The sequence below is a fragment of the Halichoerus grypus genome, chromosome 9 (assembly GCF_964656455.1).
Source record: "Halichoerus grypus chromosome 9, mHalGry1.hap1.1, whole genome shotgun sequence".
NCBI lineage: Eukaryota > Metazoa > Chordata > Mammalia > Carnivora > Phocidae > Halichoerus > Halichoerus grypus.
In genome coordinates this window covers 109062116-109081210 of record NC_135720.1, presented here as the reverse complement: position 1 = coordinate 109081210, position 19095 = coordinate 109062116, and the positions used below count along the sequence as shown (strand labels likewise).

Genomic DNA, 19095 nt, shown 5'->3' with positions numbered 1-19095 from the left:
TCTCTATTTTCCAATAGCATTTACAAATTTACTTTTTCTCTCTTTCATATTCTGTTGGTGGCCAGGACTCAGTTATATCCTGTATCTCTAGGTTTGCCCTTTCTGTGTATGGAGAATCAGGATTTTTAGTAGGGCATTCTAAATCTTTTGTCATTATTCTCCCTAATTCTGAATCCGCTTTTATTTCTTAAGCTTCAATTATCATGACAAATAAGATCACGGTGGATGATCACATGAGCAATTAATGTTGAAGCAAAACACAAATGCAAAACATTGGAAAGCAAAACAAGATATTTGGAAATTAAGAAACACATAAAACTTTCTTTAAATGAAAATAATAATTTCAAGGTTCTTAAATCCATGTTACATGTGGCACATAAACTCAACCTATATACGTTAGTCTATTGGAAAGCATTCATGCAGAACTGGTGAAAAACAGCAAAACTAAGGACTCAGAATAACAGATGACAGCACCATGCTTTCACTATCCGAATTTGGTTTCCATTTATTCATCTTATATCTAAGGCAGTACATTCTGGAAAGTAGAAATGGACAGGAAGAAAAAGTCATTTGATAGAGATTTTCTCAGACTTCTTATCCTCCCAGCTTACTAACCTCACCCACTGCTTGTTATCAGAGACAAGGTAAAACAGAACTCAGGGAGCATGGTTTAAAAAGGAAAGTGCCAAGAATATACAATGGGGAAAAGACAATCTCTTCAATAAATGGTGCTGGGAAAAGTGGACGGCTACATGCAAAAGAATGAAACTGGACCATACACAAAAATAAACACAAAATGGATTACAGACCTAAATGTGAGACCTGAAACCATAAAACTCCTAAAAGAAAACACAGGCAGTAATCTCTTGGACACTGCCCTTAGCAACATATTTATGGATATGTCTCCTCAGGAAAGAGAAACAAAAGCAAAAATAAACTATTGTGACTACACCAAAATAAAAAGCTTTTGCACAGCAAAAGAAACCATCCACAAAACAGAAAGGCAACCTAGTGAATGGGAGAAGATATTTGCAAATGATAAATCTGATAAGAGGTTAATATCCAAAATACATAAAGAACTGACACAGCTCAACACCCAAAAAAAACAAATAACCAAATTAAAAAATGGGCAGAAGACATGAACAGACATTTCTCCAAAGAAGACATAGAGATGGCCAACAGACACATGAAAAGATGTTCATCAGTTACCATCAGGGAAATCCAAATCAAAACTACAATGAGACATCACCTCCCACCTGTCAGATGGCTAGTATCAAAAAGACAAGAAATAACAAGTATTTGCAAGGATGTGAAGAAAAGGGAACCCTTGTGCACTGTTGGTGGGAATGCATACTGGTGCAGCCACTGTGGAAAACAATATGGAGGTTCCTTGAAAAATTAAAAATAGAACTACCATATGATCCAGTAATTCTACTACTGAATATTTACCCAAAGAACACAAAAACACTAATTCAAAAATAATAGGCATCCCTATGTTTATTGCAGCATTATTTATAATAGCCAAGATACGGAAGCAACTCAAATGTCCACCAGTAGATGAATGGATAAAGAAGATGTGGTATATAGAAAGAATGGAATATTACCAGCCACTAAAAAGAATGAGATCCTGCCACTTGCAACAACGTGGATAAACCTAGAAGGCATCATGCTAAGTGAAATACGTCAGACAGAGAAAGACAAATCCTATGTGATCTCGCTTATATGTGGAATCTAAAAAACAAAACGAACAAACAAAACCAAACAGACTCTTAAATACAAAGAACAAACTGGTAGTTGCCAGAGGTGAGGTAGATGAGGATGGGTAAAATGGGTAAAAGGGACTAAGAGGTACAAACTTTCAGTCATAAAATAAATCAGTCACAGAGATGAAAAGTACAGCATAGGGAGTATAGTCAGTAATACTGCAGTAACATTGCATGGGGCCAACGGTGACCACCTCATGGTGGCAAGCACTGAATAACGTATAGACTTGTCAAATCACTATGTTGTACGCCTGAAACTAATATAACATCGTATGTTAACTATACTTCAATTAAAAAAAAAAAAAAAGGAAGTGCCAGTGTTAATGGTAAGCTGTTCATTTGGGGAACTGTTCCCACACCACCCCCACACCCATTCTTTTACTTCAGTGTCGCTGGGTGAGAGCTTTGTGATGCTCCATCTTCAATCAGTAACTGGTTAGGGTCCGGGCCTCTGACCACGCTTAGTCAGTCCTGACTCCTGTCTACGGTTTCCAGGTGAAATACAGGCACCCAGTGAGGTCCAATGTTAGATTAACAATAAGTAAGTTTTAGTGTAAATACATTCCAAATATTGCACTGAGGCATACTTACTACACCCCATGGCGTAGACATGCAGATCTGCCAACAACAGCCGCAAATACATACAGCACTTCTCATGTTCCATGTATTGTTCTAAATGCCATATAAATATTAATTTCCTAAATACATGAAAATATATGGATCTGTAAACATGCTCCAATATTTGGAGGATCTGAGGTTAGGAATAATGAACTGTGTATTTTTAAATTTCAAAAATTATGCGAAAATTCCTATGATTAAAACATTTAAGGAGTTTCCATTGGTTATCTGCAAACTAATTTGTAGAAAATTGAAAATATCAAAGGTACCAGTCTAGAGATCAGACCCTGCTTCTTAACTAAGCTGAATGACCCTGGGAAAGTCTCAATTCTCTGAATCTAGGATTTCTTATCTGTGACATGAGATCTGGATGAGATTGTCTTTGAGGTTGTTCTGTCCCTAAAATTCTATTAGATCTTATAATATGGAAAAGCAGCTTGTGGAGAAAAGTTTATTACCTCAGCAATCATTCTGTTGGTGTCTCCTAAGAAGAGCAGATTTAGAGCTTCTTCCTCTGTGGCTGCCTGATGGAGAGACAGGTTTTTCAGGTGAATGTTCTGATCAGGGTCCTCGAATATTGTCACTTTCCTAGGGAAATGGGAAGCAACAAAACAAGGGACTTTGAGAATGAAAAGAACTGAAGTCTTCTTACAGGTTTATTTTTAAAAAGCTGTAGAGTACTACATCTTGAACTTATAAAATCAAACAATACACAAGACGCTGTACAGTACTGGATACACATCAAAACACTGACATTCCCTTGACAGTACTATTAAATAGTCTGGGGGCTGAAAAGTATATCACAAGCTCCTGATTCAAGGCCATCTGTCTTTGCAATCGTCGGATCACTAAATCATACATATTCTTGCCGAATTAAAAATGCAAATAGATAACCTTCTACCTATATATCAGGGAAGTCGGCTACATTGTTTTTTCTCTGTCTAATTCAGCTTCTTACATAGGTAAGGCACTAATTCTTCTTCTAATTTTTCCCTTTTGTTCAATTCCATATCACTTTCAATTTACATAACCTTTCAAACTGGTTAGCTCATCAATTTAAACATGCTAGAAATTGAAGTATCTGTCATCCTTCCAGGAGTTATTACCTTGTCTAGTTTTCTTATCAAGATGAGTTTTAAAATTATAATAAAGTTTTAGTTTGTCATTATTATTTTTATGTCCATCAAATGTGTTTCTTAATCCTTTTTTTTTTTTTTTAACATCATATCTTTTCCCTCCATTACATCCTTATGGTCAAAGCTTTAGGTCTGGAATTACATTCACCTATTACAACTGCCTTCATGGGATGCCAACATCATTTCCTCCCCAAGTGAATCTTAACTCTGTTTCCAGAGTTGCCTTGTCAATACTCTCCTTGGAGTCTTTTTAGGACTTTCTGCAACTGAATACAATGTGAACTCCTTATACTCTGTTTCAAAGGCCCACCAATTCAACCAATATAATTACTAAAGAGAGTTCCCTTCTGACTCTTGAGTGTGCCTCCTTGATTTTCTTAAGAATTGTTAAGGAAAGAAAATCTTAAAATTCACTAGTATTGCCAAAAATTACCTCGGCATATCAGCACTTGCTTAAGGCATTTGGGATCGATGATAAGGGCATCATCTAGCATTATTTCTCCTTTAAACGTACAAATAGCCAGTGGACATGTGTCACTTGTCTATTTATAAAAACACATTTAGAATACCTTAAAAATAGAGATTTTGCAAATATCATTTTTTTTCATCCTTCCCTTTGGTAAAGAGGTTATCTGGGCTTTCATATGTAGTTTGTGGGTAAGATACTAATTGACGGAAGAAAATGTAGCTCTACCACAGCACATCTGTGACCAATATGTCACTAATAATGTAGTCCTTTGCCAAGTTTTGGACTCCTTTTTGTCTCCTTCAACAATACCAACTAAGATGGAAAAAGATCTCTTCCCTTAATGAAAACAAGTGTATTTTATTTATTTTTCAACAAGACTCATAAGTGAGCTTATTAAAAACGCTTAAGAGTTGAAAAATGCTTGGAAAACATGAAGGCATTTTTAACTGAAATGGATGAATTGTGTTCTATTTTTAGGAACCCTCTCTATTCCTTAAACTTTAGACCCACCCTGACTTTCTAAAGTGCTCGAGAAGGTTTAGCTAAATGCAATCACTAGGGACACAGAAGTCAGAATTCTCCCTAAATCCACAGATTCTGGGTGCAGGAAATTAAGTAATACTGGAAGGAAGATGAAAACAGGAAACAAGTGAGGAGATGGTACATTCAAAGTGAAAATAGAAGAGAGTTCTTTTTCAACATGGAGCTAACAATGAATTCTCCAACTCTGAGGCCAAGTCATCTGTGATACATGTTGAACCACCAAGCCAGAGACAGCATTATCTTGTGCAAGTTCAGAAAAGGGGGAGGCTGGGGAGCAGGAAATGATTCAAAGAAGAGAGTGCTCATGCTCTTTGGGCACCCAAAGGGTGCCAGGCACCAGCATTGTTTCATTTAATCCAGTTGTTCTCACCTTGGCTGCACACTGGAACGATCTGTGGAACTAAAAGCAAACAATAAAAGGCTGATGCTGGGTCCCGTCCTAAGAGATTTTAATTTGATGGTTCTGGGGGCCTGGTCTGGGTATCAGAATTCATAAAAACTCCAAGTGAGTCTAGCGTACAGTCAAGATGGAAAGCCACTGAATTCATCTTTAATAACCCTACAAGGTAGATACATGGGGTGGAGATTTCTGGTTTCTTTATCTTTACTTTCCACCCAGTTCCACCCCATGCCCAAAGGGGAAAATTGCTCATCTTATGGGTTGCAGGAAGTTACTCTTGAACTACACCTACTAATAGGCAAGGTCACCATGAATTTTAAAAAGCTAGTCTTTTCTCGGGAAGTTTCTTGATTACTCCCTGACTTCCCATACAGCTGATGGGTCAACTAAGTCACCCATCAGCCACAGCAGTAACTAATGCTCAACTGGGGATTATGATCTACCTAAACATCCACATGGTTTTAACATTACCAAATCAAAGAAACCTAAGTGCTGGTAGGGACTCAACATACATACATCTCTCACCATTACTTCACTGAAATAAGAAATGCAGAAAACAAGCAGGTTTGGAATTCTGAAAGTGTTCATTTGTTAGACAGCCTAAATGGGTCACTGATATGGGATTATATTTACATAGAATAGTTAGAAGCATAAGGTGGAAAGTGTGAAATGTCATCAGAGGCATTTGGCTAAGCTACTTCTTTCTTCTAAATCACTAAGAACCTTTGATCTCCAGTGTGGCTACTTCAGAACTACTACACTTCTATATTTACTTCCAGGTCCTTGCCCAGCTTTGTCACTTTGATCAAAATACAATTTGCACACGCCCCCAGTTTTTCTGTCTAGAACTCTCAGCTGTCTCTTGTGACCCATTCCTATGCATCTCTCTGATGCTTTTCTGATATTATGTTTCCCTCACAATTGTCTGATTTCTTGCCCATGGAGGTTTTGAAAAGTAAATAAAACAGCAGGTTGGCGTCCACTTTAGTTTGGCTTCTTTCATGGTTCTCTCTCTACTTAGGGCTCATCTGTGGCCACCCTGTAAAAGGCTCTACCTCTGGCATCCTTCTGGAATCTTCTGTGGTGCAACTTTCTCTCTCCAGTCAGGATCTCCCTTACCAGTTCTTCTCCTCAGATTCTTCCCTGGCTTCTGTCCAATCCCTTGGGCATGAGGCTTTGTACTTCCTTCATAGCCCTGCCTGCCTTCACTGAAAATCCCTTTTGCACTAAGCCTGACAGCCAGTGTGTCAGCCCCACCCACTCTCATGCCTTTGCTCACAGAAGCCCAGCCTGAGCCATGCCCTGAGTACTAACTCTTGCCTAGGTGGGCTAATCTGAGAGTGAGAATGTTTTAAACTTTGCTGCTGGTGGAATGCGTTTTCAAAGGTGGGGGAAATAAGAACCATTAGCAAAAGTTTCTCATCAAATTGCTTCATTCCTTGGCCTTTTCTTTTTCTCTCTCTCTCACAAATCAATAGCTATTTCCTGAATCCTTAGTCCGCCACTCAATTCTGACTATAATTTTCATGGGCTTGAAAGAGGACTTTATTAGAGTTTCTTAAATAAACATCCTAATTCCAAGATGGAAACCCCCCAAACTATTATTTGATTCTTTTTGAAAGGGCTTGTGAATAGTTTTCCCTACAAAATGTTTCTAAAATGTTTAGATTTCAAGGAAAAAGTCACTGATAGCCTTAACTTGGACACCTAAGTGGAAAAGTTCTGCTAAGTATACTCGGCCTGCTTAATGATGGGGAAGAAGCGGGCTTTGTGTTTTCTCTGTAAACAGAGAATCTTTTCCATTTGGCTAAGTAGTTGGAATTTGTAGACTCTTTCTAACTGGCTGGAAGACAGAGAAAGAGCAATAGCCAAGCTCTTGTTCTCAATAATGGAAGCCATCAATGAAAGAACCCTCCCCTCCCCACACCCTACCTCCACAACATTCCAATACCACCAACTTGCTCAACAGGAACTTTCCAGGAGTTACTGCAATGAATCTGGTTTCTCATTTACATGTTGTAAACACGTGTTGCCATGGTGCTGGGTTTTTTTTCCCTACTTGCAAATGCCCCGTGTGATTGTGCAGCTGCCCTGCACAATGGCACCATGTCCAAGGGGGTGCAATTCACATCATAAGTTTGTATATTTATTATGAAAAAATGTCTGTCAGAGGGCAGTAAAGCATCTTCTAACAAAACTAGCATATTACAACAGTTTTCCAACAGATGGCAGGGGCGCCTTTTAATAATTCACATGAAGGTGCTATCCAGAATAGATATGAATAGAATAGAATAGAATAGAATAGAATAGAATAGAATAGAATAGAATAGAATAACCCTGTCTAGTTAGTTACCTTGACTCAGAAATATCAATAGCAGGCCGGCCTCATGAAAATGGAAGGGGATCCAGTCAGGTTCTTCTAAATAAATGGATATGTTTCACATGTTGAAAACACAGTCACACTATTCATTTTAATGAAGAAAATACTCTTTCATTCAGTGGTTTCAACCTCCTTTTTTTTTCCCCACCCCAACACACATTCTCAGAAGCTCTTCATGGTAAAGATTTGAGAAAAGGGAAGTGGCAAATTTTTAGGAGACGTGTAAGGGGAACCATCCTTCCTGCATTTAAATAGTTTTAAAGTTAGATTTTCTTCAGATTGACTAAAAATCTAAGAGATGTCCTCTGTTATATAAAAAATTGGAACATCCCTTGAGGAAGTTTTACAAATCTGTAATCCATTTTTATATTGGTCTTAACCTAGACAGAATGGACTAAAAGTAATGGATATTTTTTCTATTTATTGAAAATTTTTTCTAGTAGATTGAAAAACATATCTTTTCTTTATAATTTTATCTAATATTGTATCTTTTTACTGATAATGAAGAATCTAATCAATCACATGACATTTTAAAAACTAAGTTATTTAATTTCACCTACTAAAAATAACAGTTTCTCTAGCAAATATTTAAGGAATCAATTATATCAATTCTCAATAATCTCTTTCAGAGGAAAGAAGCAGAAGAACTATTTCCTAATTCATTTTATGAGGTCAGCATTACTTAATGCCAAAAATATACAAAGACATTGCAAGAAAACTAAAGACTAATATCTCTCATGAACACAGATGCAAAAATCCTCAACAAAATATTAGCAAATCAAATCCAACAAAGTAAAAAAAGAATTTACACCACACCAAGTGCGATTTATCCCATGTATACATGGTTGGTTCAATATTCAAAACTTAATTAATGTAATTCATCATACCAAGGCTAAAAAAGAAAAACCACATGACCATATCAACAGGTGCAGAAAAAGTAACAATATCCACCACCCATTCATGATAAAAACTCTCAGTAAACAAGGAATTATATTCCATTGTCTGGATGTACCAAAATTCATTTATTCCTTTATCTACTGAAGGACATCTTGGTTGCTTCCAAGTTTTGACAATTATGAATAAAGCTGCTATAAACATCCATGTTTATGAGAAGAGTGTTGTTTCTTCTACACATTAATTATACCTAGTATGATTCTGTCTTTGACTATCACGAGTAATTCTCATTTTGGTCTTCCATTTCCATAGCAGTGGCCAACAGCTTCCAGTTCTCTGTCTTGAGTTCTTGCTAATTTCTTGCTATATTCAGCCATAAATATCATGTTCCTTCTGGTGTTCCAGACTCACAAATAATCCATCATTTAATGAAATGCCTTATTTGACTTAATTCCATATAGTGATTATAGAGCCATACACTAAAAAATTTATCTTCTTCAGAGCTACCAACTTATTTTTCTAAAGAAAATATTTTTCCTCTCATTTTTCACTAATACTTGCTTTCTCATTCAGACTTCATGGTTGCACCATCAAAATTATGTGGTCAAGTTTTCCACATTAGGGGGAATTATAGCAGTAAACAGATCTAGAGGCCATGGATTTCTAATTTTGGAAAACCATAGCATTTCCTATCAGGGAAATAGCTTTATACACCTCTAAGATTATGCTATTGCATTTGACAAGTTCTGCACCTATTTACTTTTATTTATTTTCATTTTAACATAAGGTTTATTTTTTTCCAACTATAAAAGTCATACATGCTTCTTGTGAAAAAGTTTGAAAATTTAAAAAAGTAGAAAGAATTTTAAAAAATAAAAACAGAACCCCACCACAAGAACAATGATAATGCATTGATATACTTCCTTAAAACAATTTTCTTATGCTAAATATTTAGCAGATTTGTGGTAAAAATTTAAGTGCAGGCATGTTATTATATCCTTTAGTATTAATAATACATTTTCTTCTATTTTTTAGGATGCAGGTGCAGGGAAGGAAATAAAGTATCCACATGGATTTTTTTTTTCCCTCAGATAACTAATTGTGACTCACAGTGCAGGCTGCCTTTATGGAATCTGTGCCCCCTTCTGTGTAACTGTTAAGGTCTGATTTTTGTTCAGGGAATTATTTAAAAATACTAGAGTTTCCCAGACTCCCTTGCAACTACAACTGGCCATGTAACATAATTCTGGTCAGTGACAAGTACATGAAAGTCAAAGGATAGAGCTTCTGGGGAAGACTGTTAAAGGACAGGCTCAGCTAGCACATGCCTGCCTCATTTTTTCTTCCAGGAATATGGACATGCTGCTGAAGGTAGGGTAGTCATTCTGCATGAGGACTAAAGCCATCTGCTAAGACTGGTTCCAGCAGAATGATAAAAGGAAGCCCCAGTGGCATGCTGAAGCTTCTATAGCAGCCCTGGCTCCCATCTCTAGAATCCTTACTGTTGTGTGCAGGTTTGGGGCAGGGCGAGGGCAGAAGTCAGGTGTAGGGGTGGACAGACTATTTGGTCAAGGCACTATAAATTGGGCTGCTATTATAAGCAGTTGTTAGTTAATTCACTAACAAAAATGTTCAATCCAGTGACTGAATAACTCCTCCCTTTATCCACATTAAATAATAATATGCTACAGGATCTAATTCTGGTTTATCTGTTCTCTCTTTCTCATCTGTCCAATTCTGAAGTGGTACAACACAATTTCATTATTAGAGTTTTACCTAACTTGAATATATGGCATCACTGGGTCCTCTCTCATTTCTCTCTGTTTCAGACATTTCTTTGCTCATCTTGGTTGTTTTTCCTTTCAGATAAACTCTGGACTCCCACCTGTTTTTTAAAGTCTTTAAGATATTGCTTGGAATTTCACTGAACCCCTACATAATGGGAAGAGCTGACCTCTTCAAGGTATTCACATTTCTCATTCAGAACCAGATTAACAGCTTTCCATTTACCTTCAAAGTCTTCTTTTATTTTTCACCAAAAAATGCACTACCTGTATTGTTTTCACAAAGACCTGAACGTTTTACCTTCTTTTGCTATTGTAAAAGGGATCTATTTTTACCATTATTTCTTCTACCTGGGTTATTCCCAGGGTTTCCTTCTTGGATTGAGTCACTAAAAGATAATAGGTGGCCAGCCAGCCTGAGTAGCATCGGTCTGATCTGTGGCTCACAATAACTTTCACTTGGTATCTTACAGTCTTCAACTGTCCCAGAACTCAGTCTGAAAACACAAGGTCAATTATAGTCAGCTAAACAATACATAGGCTAACCTGCATGGAAGTTTCAGAGCAGGGAGATTAATGAGTTACCTGTGACACTCATCACCTGGTCCAGATGAGCCCTCTAGCTGTCTGAGAGATCCTCTTCCCCTCACTCTAGATTTCACTGGAAAGGCTTTTCCCCATGCATCCTCTCTCTAGGCTGGCTCAGCACTGCCCCCACCTTGGCAGCACTGCCAGCTCTTAGCTCAGTCAGAACTTTGGTCTTGGCATATGCCAGTGAAATTAGGAGATCACTGAGAGAGCAGGCTATGACAGGAGATTATTGGTTGACATGGCTCCATTCATGAGACTATTGCAGCTCTAAATCATTTTTATGTCTTTTTTGCATGTACACACATTATTAGCTGGACAGTTGAGAGCAGTTGTGTTTTGCAGAAGTTTCTTGTGGTGTTTCATGTGGATGCTGCATATTCCAACTAAATGGTACGTTCATTGAGGATAAACATACAGTATGACTTCTTTGTAATGCCCCAAAAGAACTGAGATTCCTGTAATATAATAAGTGCTTGGTATATATGATGCTGACACTCTCAAACAGTTGTAATCATTTTTTTCTGTATTGTTGAGCTGTAATAGTCAGATGGGCTTCCAAACCCTGTGTATTCTTCTAAATGACAGAATAAAGTGACCAAGGAAGCCTAAACCAGTCAATACTTTTTTAGGTAATCTTATGGTTTTGCTTTTATACTCAAAATTTAAAACAGATTGAAAAATTACATTGTATCAGACCAAACCAAATGATTCATAGAGCAATTATGAAGACTAAGTGGACAGAAAGTCAAAGAAAAACAAATCCACACTAACACGTAATTTTAAAAGTGCATTTCAACTCTTAATCTTAGAAAAAGAAACTGTATGCATTTGTTTATACGTAACATATGAGAAAAATGGAATAGATTTAGGTGACAGTGTTTTCGCTGTCCTTAATTAATCTCAAGTGACTAACAACCCTAAATATCACAGATATATTTTTACATGCCAGATGTATGAGTGAAAATGCTGCATCTGTTTCTTCCCATCCTTCTACACATCACATATGAGGCAACAGTTGGTGAAAGCTAACACCTCTGTTATGGACTGAACGGTTGTGCCCCCACAAAAACTTGTATGTTGAAGCCCTAATCTCTAATGTGATGGTATTTAGAGGTGAGACCTTTGGTAGGTAATGAGGTTTTAGATAAGGTCACAGGGTGGGATCAGCGCCCTTATAAAAAGAGGAAGAGAGACCAGAGTGCTCTCTCTCTCCACCATGTAAGGTCACAGCAAGAAGGCAAGAAGAGAGCTCTCACCAGGAGCCAAACCTGCCAGTTCCTTGATATTGGACTTCCCAGTCTCCAGAACTATAAGAAATAAGTGTCTGCTGTTTAAGCCACCCAGTTTATGGTATGTTGTTCTGGTAGCCAAGCTGACAAAAACAGCCTCCTATATAAGACATTTCAGATGTTGAGAATGATCTCTTCCAATTGGCCATTCAGAGTACGGGTTATTACGCTAGTGGGACAGGCTTTGGGTAGAAGTGTCATTTTGGGGCTGGAAAGGTTCTCTATTCCCTCTGTTAGGTAATTGACAATGTTCTATTTCTTCAAGAACGCAGTCCCTGGCCAGTCCATGAAGTTCATAGAGTGTAACTGACCATCACTAGTCACTGGTCACTTGCTCAGACCATCCTGTAAGACAGCAGCCCCACTTCTCAAGAGGTTGCCTTCCAGCTATATCAGTAGTTGACTCGGTTGAAGATTGGAGTTAGTTTTAACTTTGAGATCTATGCTTATAGGCCCAGGAATCTCCAAAAATGCTCAATGGGACCAGAAAAATAACACAAATAAAAAATATAATGCAATAGGTAGGAATAAGAACTGAAGGACCCGAGGCGCCTGGGTGGCTCAGATGGTTAAGCGTCTGCCTTTGGCTCAGGTCATGATCCCAGGGTCCTGGGATCAAGCCCCATGTCCGGCTTCTGGCTCAGCAGAGAGCCTGCTTCTCCTTCTCCCTCCGCCTCTCCCCTGCTCATGCTCTTTCTCTCTCTCTGTATCTCTGTGTCTTGAATGATTAAAAAAAAAAAAAAGAACTGAAGGACCCATGCTTCAGCTAAAGGCACTAAATTAAAAAATTTTAAACATAAAATGTGTAGGCCAAATAAAGTAGATTTGCTACCCATCCAAGAGGAGAACTGAGCATAAGTGGAAATATTGACTTGGAAAAGGACAGAGTTTCCTGAGGCTAGAGAAAAGTAGGTGAGTGGGAAGCAGGTGGGAGGCAGCAAGTTGGGGGAATTCATATTTGGCAGCTTCTGTCTGAGGTAAGGATACAAGTGGCTTGGAAGAAAAATGGAGCAGGCACTACATGACAACAGAGACAGACATTTGATATAATTATTGTGAGTAATGGGAGAAAAAGCACTGGGTACATGAAGATATTGCTTAGCAGACTGAGGGCCTAGCTGAGCTTGGAGACCATAATGTGGCAGAGTTTTTCCTCCAGCCTTCTCTGAACCCCCAGGTGGAAATCAGTATCCTCCCATGTACTGTTAAAGAACCCAGGGCATCTTATCACTTAGTATGTATGAAATGATCTGAAATGTCTGATCTGATCATGTCTGAAATGACCAATTTATGAGTCTGTTCTACTAGACTAAGTTCCCTTTGAGGTAAAGAACAGGTACTCTCCAAGTCTTGCAGAGTGTTAGACAAACAACAGACAGAGCTGAACAGGACTCAAAGCTTTGGCTCACACAAGAGGCTCCAGAGGCCTGAAGAAGCCCAGAAACCACAGTCTGCTCAGAGCTCAGATGGAATGCCAGGATACAACACGGATCTCCAGGGCAAGAGCATCAGCACCCCCAGCTTTGATGCTTGATGGACGGAGCTTGATATCCCGGTCCATTCTTGGCAGACATGGAATCTCAGGGAAATATCACATTATCTATGTGAACCACAATTTAGTCATCCATAAAACATAGATTAGGATACCTACTTCCTCAAATGAGATACTGCATTTAAAGTCCCGAGGACAGGGACTAGCACACAATAGGTGCCCATCTCCTCCTTTGGAGAGATTTTTCTGGTATCTCTAAAAAGAACCTTTCCTAGGTGGATAAGGGAAGGGATTAATACAGACCACCTTCATTAGAATCACCTGGGATGTTTATTCAAACATTTGAATTTTCTGGAGGTGGAGGGCCAGGAATCTGCATTTTTAACAACAATCCAGGTGATTCTCATACATAGTTATAGTCTCATTCATAGTTAAATGTCAAGCAACTGGATTATGTATTCCAGTTCTGTCCCTCCTTTTTACTGCCGTTGCCACCTAAATGGTCCTCATCACTTCCCACAACGCTCTGGAGTCTCTCTGACTCCCATCCATCTCATTCCAGCCCTACATGCTACTGACTGATTTTTCTTCTTAAAAGGTGGTTCCAATCTGCTATGCCCTTGAATAAAAAATCTCCGAGAGCTATACCTTCCTGCCAAGTCCTTCCGTTCCTGCCTTTCCAGTCTCAATGTTCTTACCTACTCCCTTACTGGGGTCCAGTCAAACAGGTCTATTACCTATGACAGAATAAGCTCTATGCTTTTCCCCACCTTTGCGTCCACATGAATGCCACATTCCACTGCCCCAAGTCCTACCCCTTCCCTCAAGGACTATATCATGTACCACATTTTCTGTGAATCTCTGATCACTTGACCTAATGTGATTTCTTTCTCCTTTAAGCCCTAGTCATTCTTTGTGCCTCTCTTATGATGGTTTTCATATTCCACCTTATGCTATTTTGTACTAGGTTTACCTACTCGACTCTGAGTTCCAGGAAAGGAAAGACTATGTTAGTAAACTCGGTGCCTAGCACAAAGTGTGGAATCAAGCTGGATTTCAATAAATGTTTGTTGAATAAATGAATGATTCTACATGACTAGACTGTAAGCCATGAGGACAGACACTGTGCTTTAATCTTTTCTGTAACTCCTGCAACACTTAACAGTGTTTCTTATCTGGTAGGTATTAGAAATGTGATGAATTAAACTTAACATCCATCAAATTTTATCTTTCCCTTTGATGACAAATTATTTTACAACACAGCCAAGATTTCAATACTGGATGCTGGAGTTTACTGACTTTTTTCTAATAGTAATAACCATGACCGTCTTTGAAACCTTAAGTCTATTATGTATCCCTATTTAGGAATACTAAAATTACACTAAAGTAAGGTGACTATTTTCCTTATGGTTAAGACCAGTAGTTATACTATTTTACTTCATAAGACATACTTAGATTCTAACTATATTCCCTTTATAGTATATGACATAAGGACTTTCAAAAATAGATGTTTTATTTTTATTTAAATTACTAAATACAGAACACATTAAATACACATGTCTCTATACAAATATATAGACACTTTTTTAAATTAAGCTTTGTATTTTGTGATCATTGTAGATTTGCATGCAGCTGTAAGAAATAATGTACCCATTACCCAATTTTTCCCAATGTTAACATCTTGTAAAATTATATTAAAATATCACAACCAGGACATTGGCATTGATACAATCCACTGATCTTATTCAGATGTCCCAGTTTCACCAGTACTCGTGTGTGTGTTGTGTGTGTGTGTGTGTGTGTGTCTGTGTGTGTTTAGTTCTACGGAATTTAATCACATAAGTAGTTTTGTGTATTCACAGCCACAGTTTAGATACAGAATGGTCTGTTACCACAAGGATCTCTCACTGGCCTTGTATAACCATTCCCACTTCCCTCCCTAACTCCAGTCAACCACTCAGCTGTTACCTACTTTTATAATTTTGCCATTTAAAAATTATTCCATAAATAAAATCACACAGTGTATGACCTTTTGGGATTGGCTTTTTCACTCAGCATAATTCCCTGGAGAGTGAGTCACCCAAGCTGTTAAATGGATCAATAGTTCATTCCTTTTTGCTGTTGCTATTTTATTAACTAAAGGTCCATAGCTTCTGTTAGGGCTCACTCTTGGTGGCATATATTCTGTGAGTTTGGACGAGTGCATAATATCATGCATCCACCATCATACTATCATATACACTAGCCTGTCTGCCCAAAAAGCCCCCCATGCTTCACCTATTCATCCCTCCACCTCTCCTCTCCCCAGCTACTAGTGATCTTTTTACTGTATCTATACTTCTGCCTTTTTCACGTCTTATAGTTGGAATAATATAGTATGTAGACTTTTCATGTCTTTTTGTGGCTTAGTAGCTCATTGCTTTTTATTGCCAGATAATATTCCACTGCATGGATGTCCCACAGTTTGTTTTTCTATTTGCCTATGGTGGGGCATCTTGGATGCTTCCAGTCCTTGGCAATTATGATTAAGGCTGCTATATCCACTTGTGGGCAGCTTTTTGTACTGATATAAGTTTTCAATTCATTTGGTTAAATACCCAGGAGCCTGACTGCTGGATCATATCCTAAGAACTATGTTTTATTTTTTAAGAAACTGGAAATTGACTTTCAAAGTGGCTGTGCTATACCGCATGAATGAGAGTTCCAGTTGCTCTACATTCTTGCCAGCATTTGGTATTGCTAGTTTTTTAGGTTTTTGCCATTCTAGTAGGTGCCTAGTAGCTTTAATTAGTGATTCCCTAATGACAGATGATGTTGAGCATCTCCTCACATGCTTATCTACCATCCATACATCTTTGGTGAGGTGTCTGTTCAGGTCTTTTTTTCATTTCTTCATTGGATTGTTAGTTTTCTTATTGTTGAGTTTGAAGAGTTCTTTGTATATTTTAGATACAAATCTTTTATCAGACATGTGTCTGGTAAATATTTTCTCTGTCTCTGGCTTATCTTTTTATTCTCTTGACAGTGTCTTTCAGAGAGCAGAAGTTTTTAATTTTAATGAAGCTTAACTCATCTATTTTTTTCTTTCACGGATCATGCTTTTGGTGTTGTATCTAAAAACTCCTTGCCAAACGGCTACAGCAACATTTGCAAAAAGCAATTAACTTTAGTCCAGTACCCTGACATCATACATACAAAGTCTGCAGGCAGTCTATAGGCAAATGCTTCAGTAACAGCTGAGAGTTGGAGCTCATTAGGATGTAAAAGAACAAGAAGCAGAAAAGGCAGAGTGCTCATAAGAAGAGCATCCAGCTGGTGATTTGGGGGAAGTGGTGTTGCTGCTCAGTGGTAAGAAACCTGCTACTTGGCTATTATTATGCAACATCAAAATGACCTTGGATTTGATTACACATGGCTATGCCAAGTACACGAATGTGGAAGCGATCAAATGTGTATATTGTCATTGTCCCTCAAATGGATGACTGCAAGAGAGAACCAAAGTCAACAGACATTTTACCTCCTATTTTTTTGGATCGTGTTGAGTGTTTGGGACATTCCAGCTCGCAACAATGAAACCAGTCAACCAAACGGACAGGATTGCAGAGTTAGAGCTTGTCCCAGTTTAAGAGTGTGTGAAACCAGATTAACAGTACATACTCTTTTTTTTTTTTTTTAAGATTTTGTTTATTTGACAGAGAGAGACACAGCAAGAGAGGGAACACAAGCAGAGGGAGTGGGAGGGGGAGAAGCAGGCTTCCCGCGGACCGGGGAGCCCGATATGCAGCTCGATCCCAGGACCCTGGGATCACGACCTGAGCTGAAGGCAGACACTTAACGACTGAGCCACCCAGGCGCCCCTAACAGTACATACTCTTAATCCAACCCAGGTACAGCAAAAGTCACATTCCATTATGAAGAATTACTTGATAATCTTAGTAAAAGGCAAACCTAAAATCCCCAGAAAGCCAGCAGACTCAATACCAGCCAAATCTCATAATCCCCACACCAAAAGACTGCAATTCTTGAGTTGTTTTGGAATTTTATAGTACTGAATATATTTGGAGCAAATAGGCTATACTCCTGGGATATAAGAATCTTCTTTCATGATGAGAATCTTCTCATTTTCATTTTAATGAGGTTTGTTGTTATGTAATTATATCCCAAAATATAAGATAAGAACATCTTTCTGTCCACTTTTGTATAGCTGTGGGGGAGGGTGGTAGTTCTCTGAAAACATCTGTTTTGTAACTGAGGTCACTTCTGACTTGAGTCGGTGAACTGGTTCTCCAACAGGAGGACAAAGCTACCAAAGAAGGAGCAGTAGTTTAAGACAGAAAGCTAGTGACATCTACAGAGACAATCTGATCCACTTTGAGAGCCATTACTAAATGTCAGGCATGCCAGGAAACATAGAGACATACAGTGAATTAAAGCATTGTCCTTGCTCTCAAGAGGCTGAAGGCTCCTTTCTAGGAGAAAAATATAAAATATCTACATCACTTCTTATTTTTTGTGAGGGGGAAAAGAGTCATCAAATAAATCCTATCCTGTGAGGTCAACAATCTTTGAACTCTAGACATTGGAAGTTGGAAGGTTGTTAAATATTATATAACCCAATGGCCACATTTTACAGACAATGAGAAACCCAGAGGGGTGCCTGGGTGGCTCAGTCGTTAAGCGTCTGCCTTCGGCTCAGGTCATGATCCCAGGGTCCTGGGATCGAGTCCCGCATCGGGCTCCCTGCTCAGCGGGAAGCCTGCTTCTCCCTCTCCCACTCCCCCTGCTTGTGTTCCCTCTCTCGCTGTCTCTCTCTGTCAAATAAATAAATAAATAAATCTTAAAAAAAAAAAAAAAAAGAAACCTAGAAAAGTGAAAAAAAAATGTCTAAGATTGCAGGGTTGGGACTAGAACCCAAATTTCCTGACTTGTAATCAAGTGTTCTTGACTCTATAGTACACTGCCTCTCTTAGAATTCAGTGACTTTGCTCACTCCTGCTTCTCACAGTCAGGCTGTGTCTTGTTATGTCAATTAGACTCTGATTCATAGAGCTCATGCTGTTTTCCCTTTCATGCTCTTCTTCAAAAAGTCTACTTCACAGTTTCAATTTGACAGATAATTTTTTAAAATATTAAGAACTTACTTTGGCCTACACGGTAGAGAGACTACCAACTCAAGTAAGGCATGCTTCCTACCTGTGAGGAATTTTTTATAAACATCAGGTAGGGTACTCTCAGACACCAAAGTTATGTATGTATGTGAAACTTATTACCACCACCCAATCAAGTTTTCTAACAGAGATCATCTTTTTAGTCAATGCTTCCTTAATTCTCTGGGCCCCACAGTAAAATCTTGAAGCTATTTTTGCTACTCTGGCATGAAAGTGGGAGTATGTGGTTTTCAGTCCCTGCTGTACCATTAACAGATCAGTTCTGAAACCTGGGCAAGTCATACCTCTCTGGGTTTACTCTCCTCAATTAGTAAAATACAGAGAATGAACTTGCTATAATTCATCTTCTTTTCAAATCCAAGCAAATCCAAGGTGAGAGGAATAATCAACGTATTTTATTTCTAGCTAGCTATCATCTATTTATTTATTTATTTTTTAAAGATTTTATTTATTTGTCAGAGAGAGAGAGAGGGAGAGAGAGCACAAACAGAGGGAGCTGCAGGCAGAGGGAGAAGCAGGCTCCCTGCTGAGCAAAGAGCCCAACACAGGGCTCGATCCCAGGACCCTG

At 38.4% G+C, this 19095-nt stretch overlaps 1 protein-coding gene across 2 annotated transcripts in view; it reads right to left on the bottom strand.

Moving 5' to 3' along the window:
* KIF6 (kinesin family member 6) overlaps window positions 1–19095 on the bottom strand; it is a 422715-nt gene that overhangs the window by 314953 nt on the left and 88667 nt on the right. For both annotated transcript variants that reach the window (XM_078055376.1, XM_078055377.1), the window contains one exon: window positions 2840–2969. In XM_078055376.1, coding sequence (XP_077911502.1) covers window positions 2840–2969 — 130 coding nt within the window. The remainder of the gene's footprint in view (window positions 1–2839; window positions 2970–19095) is intronic.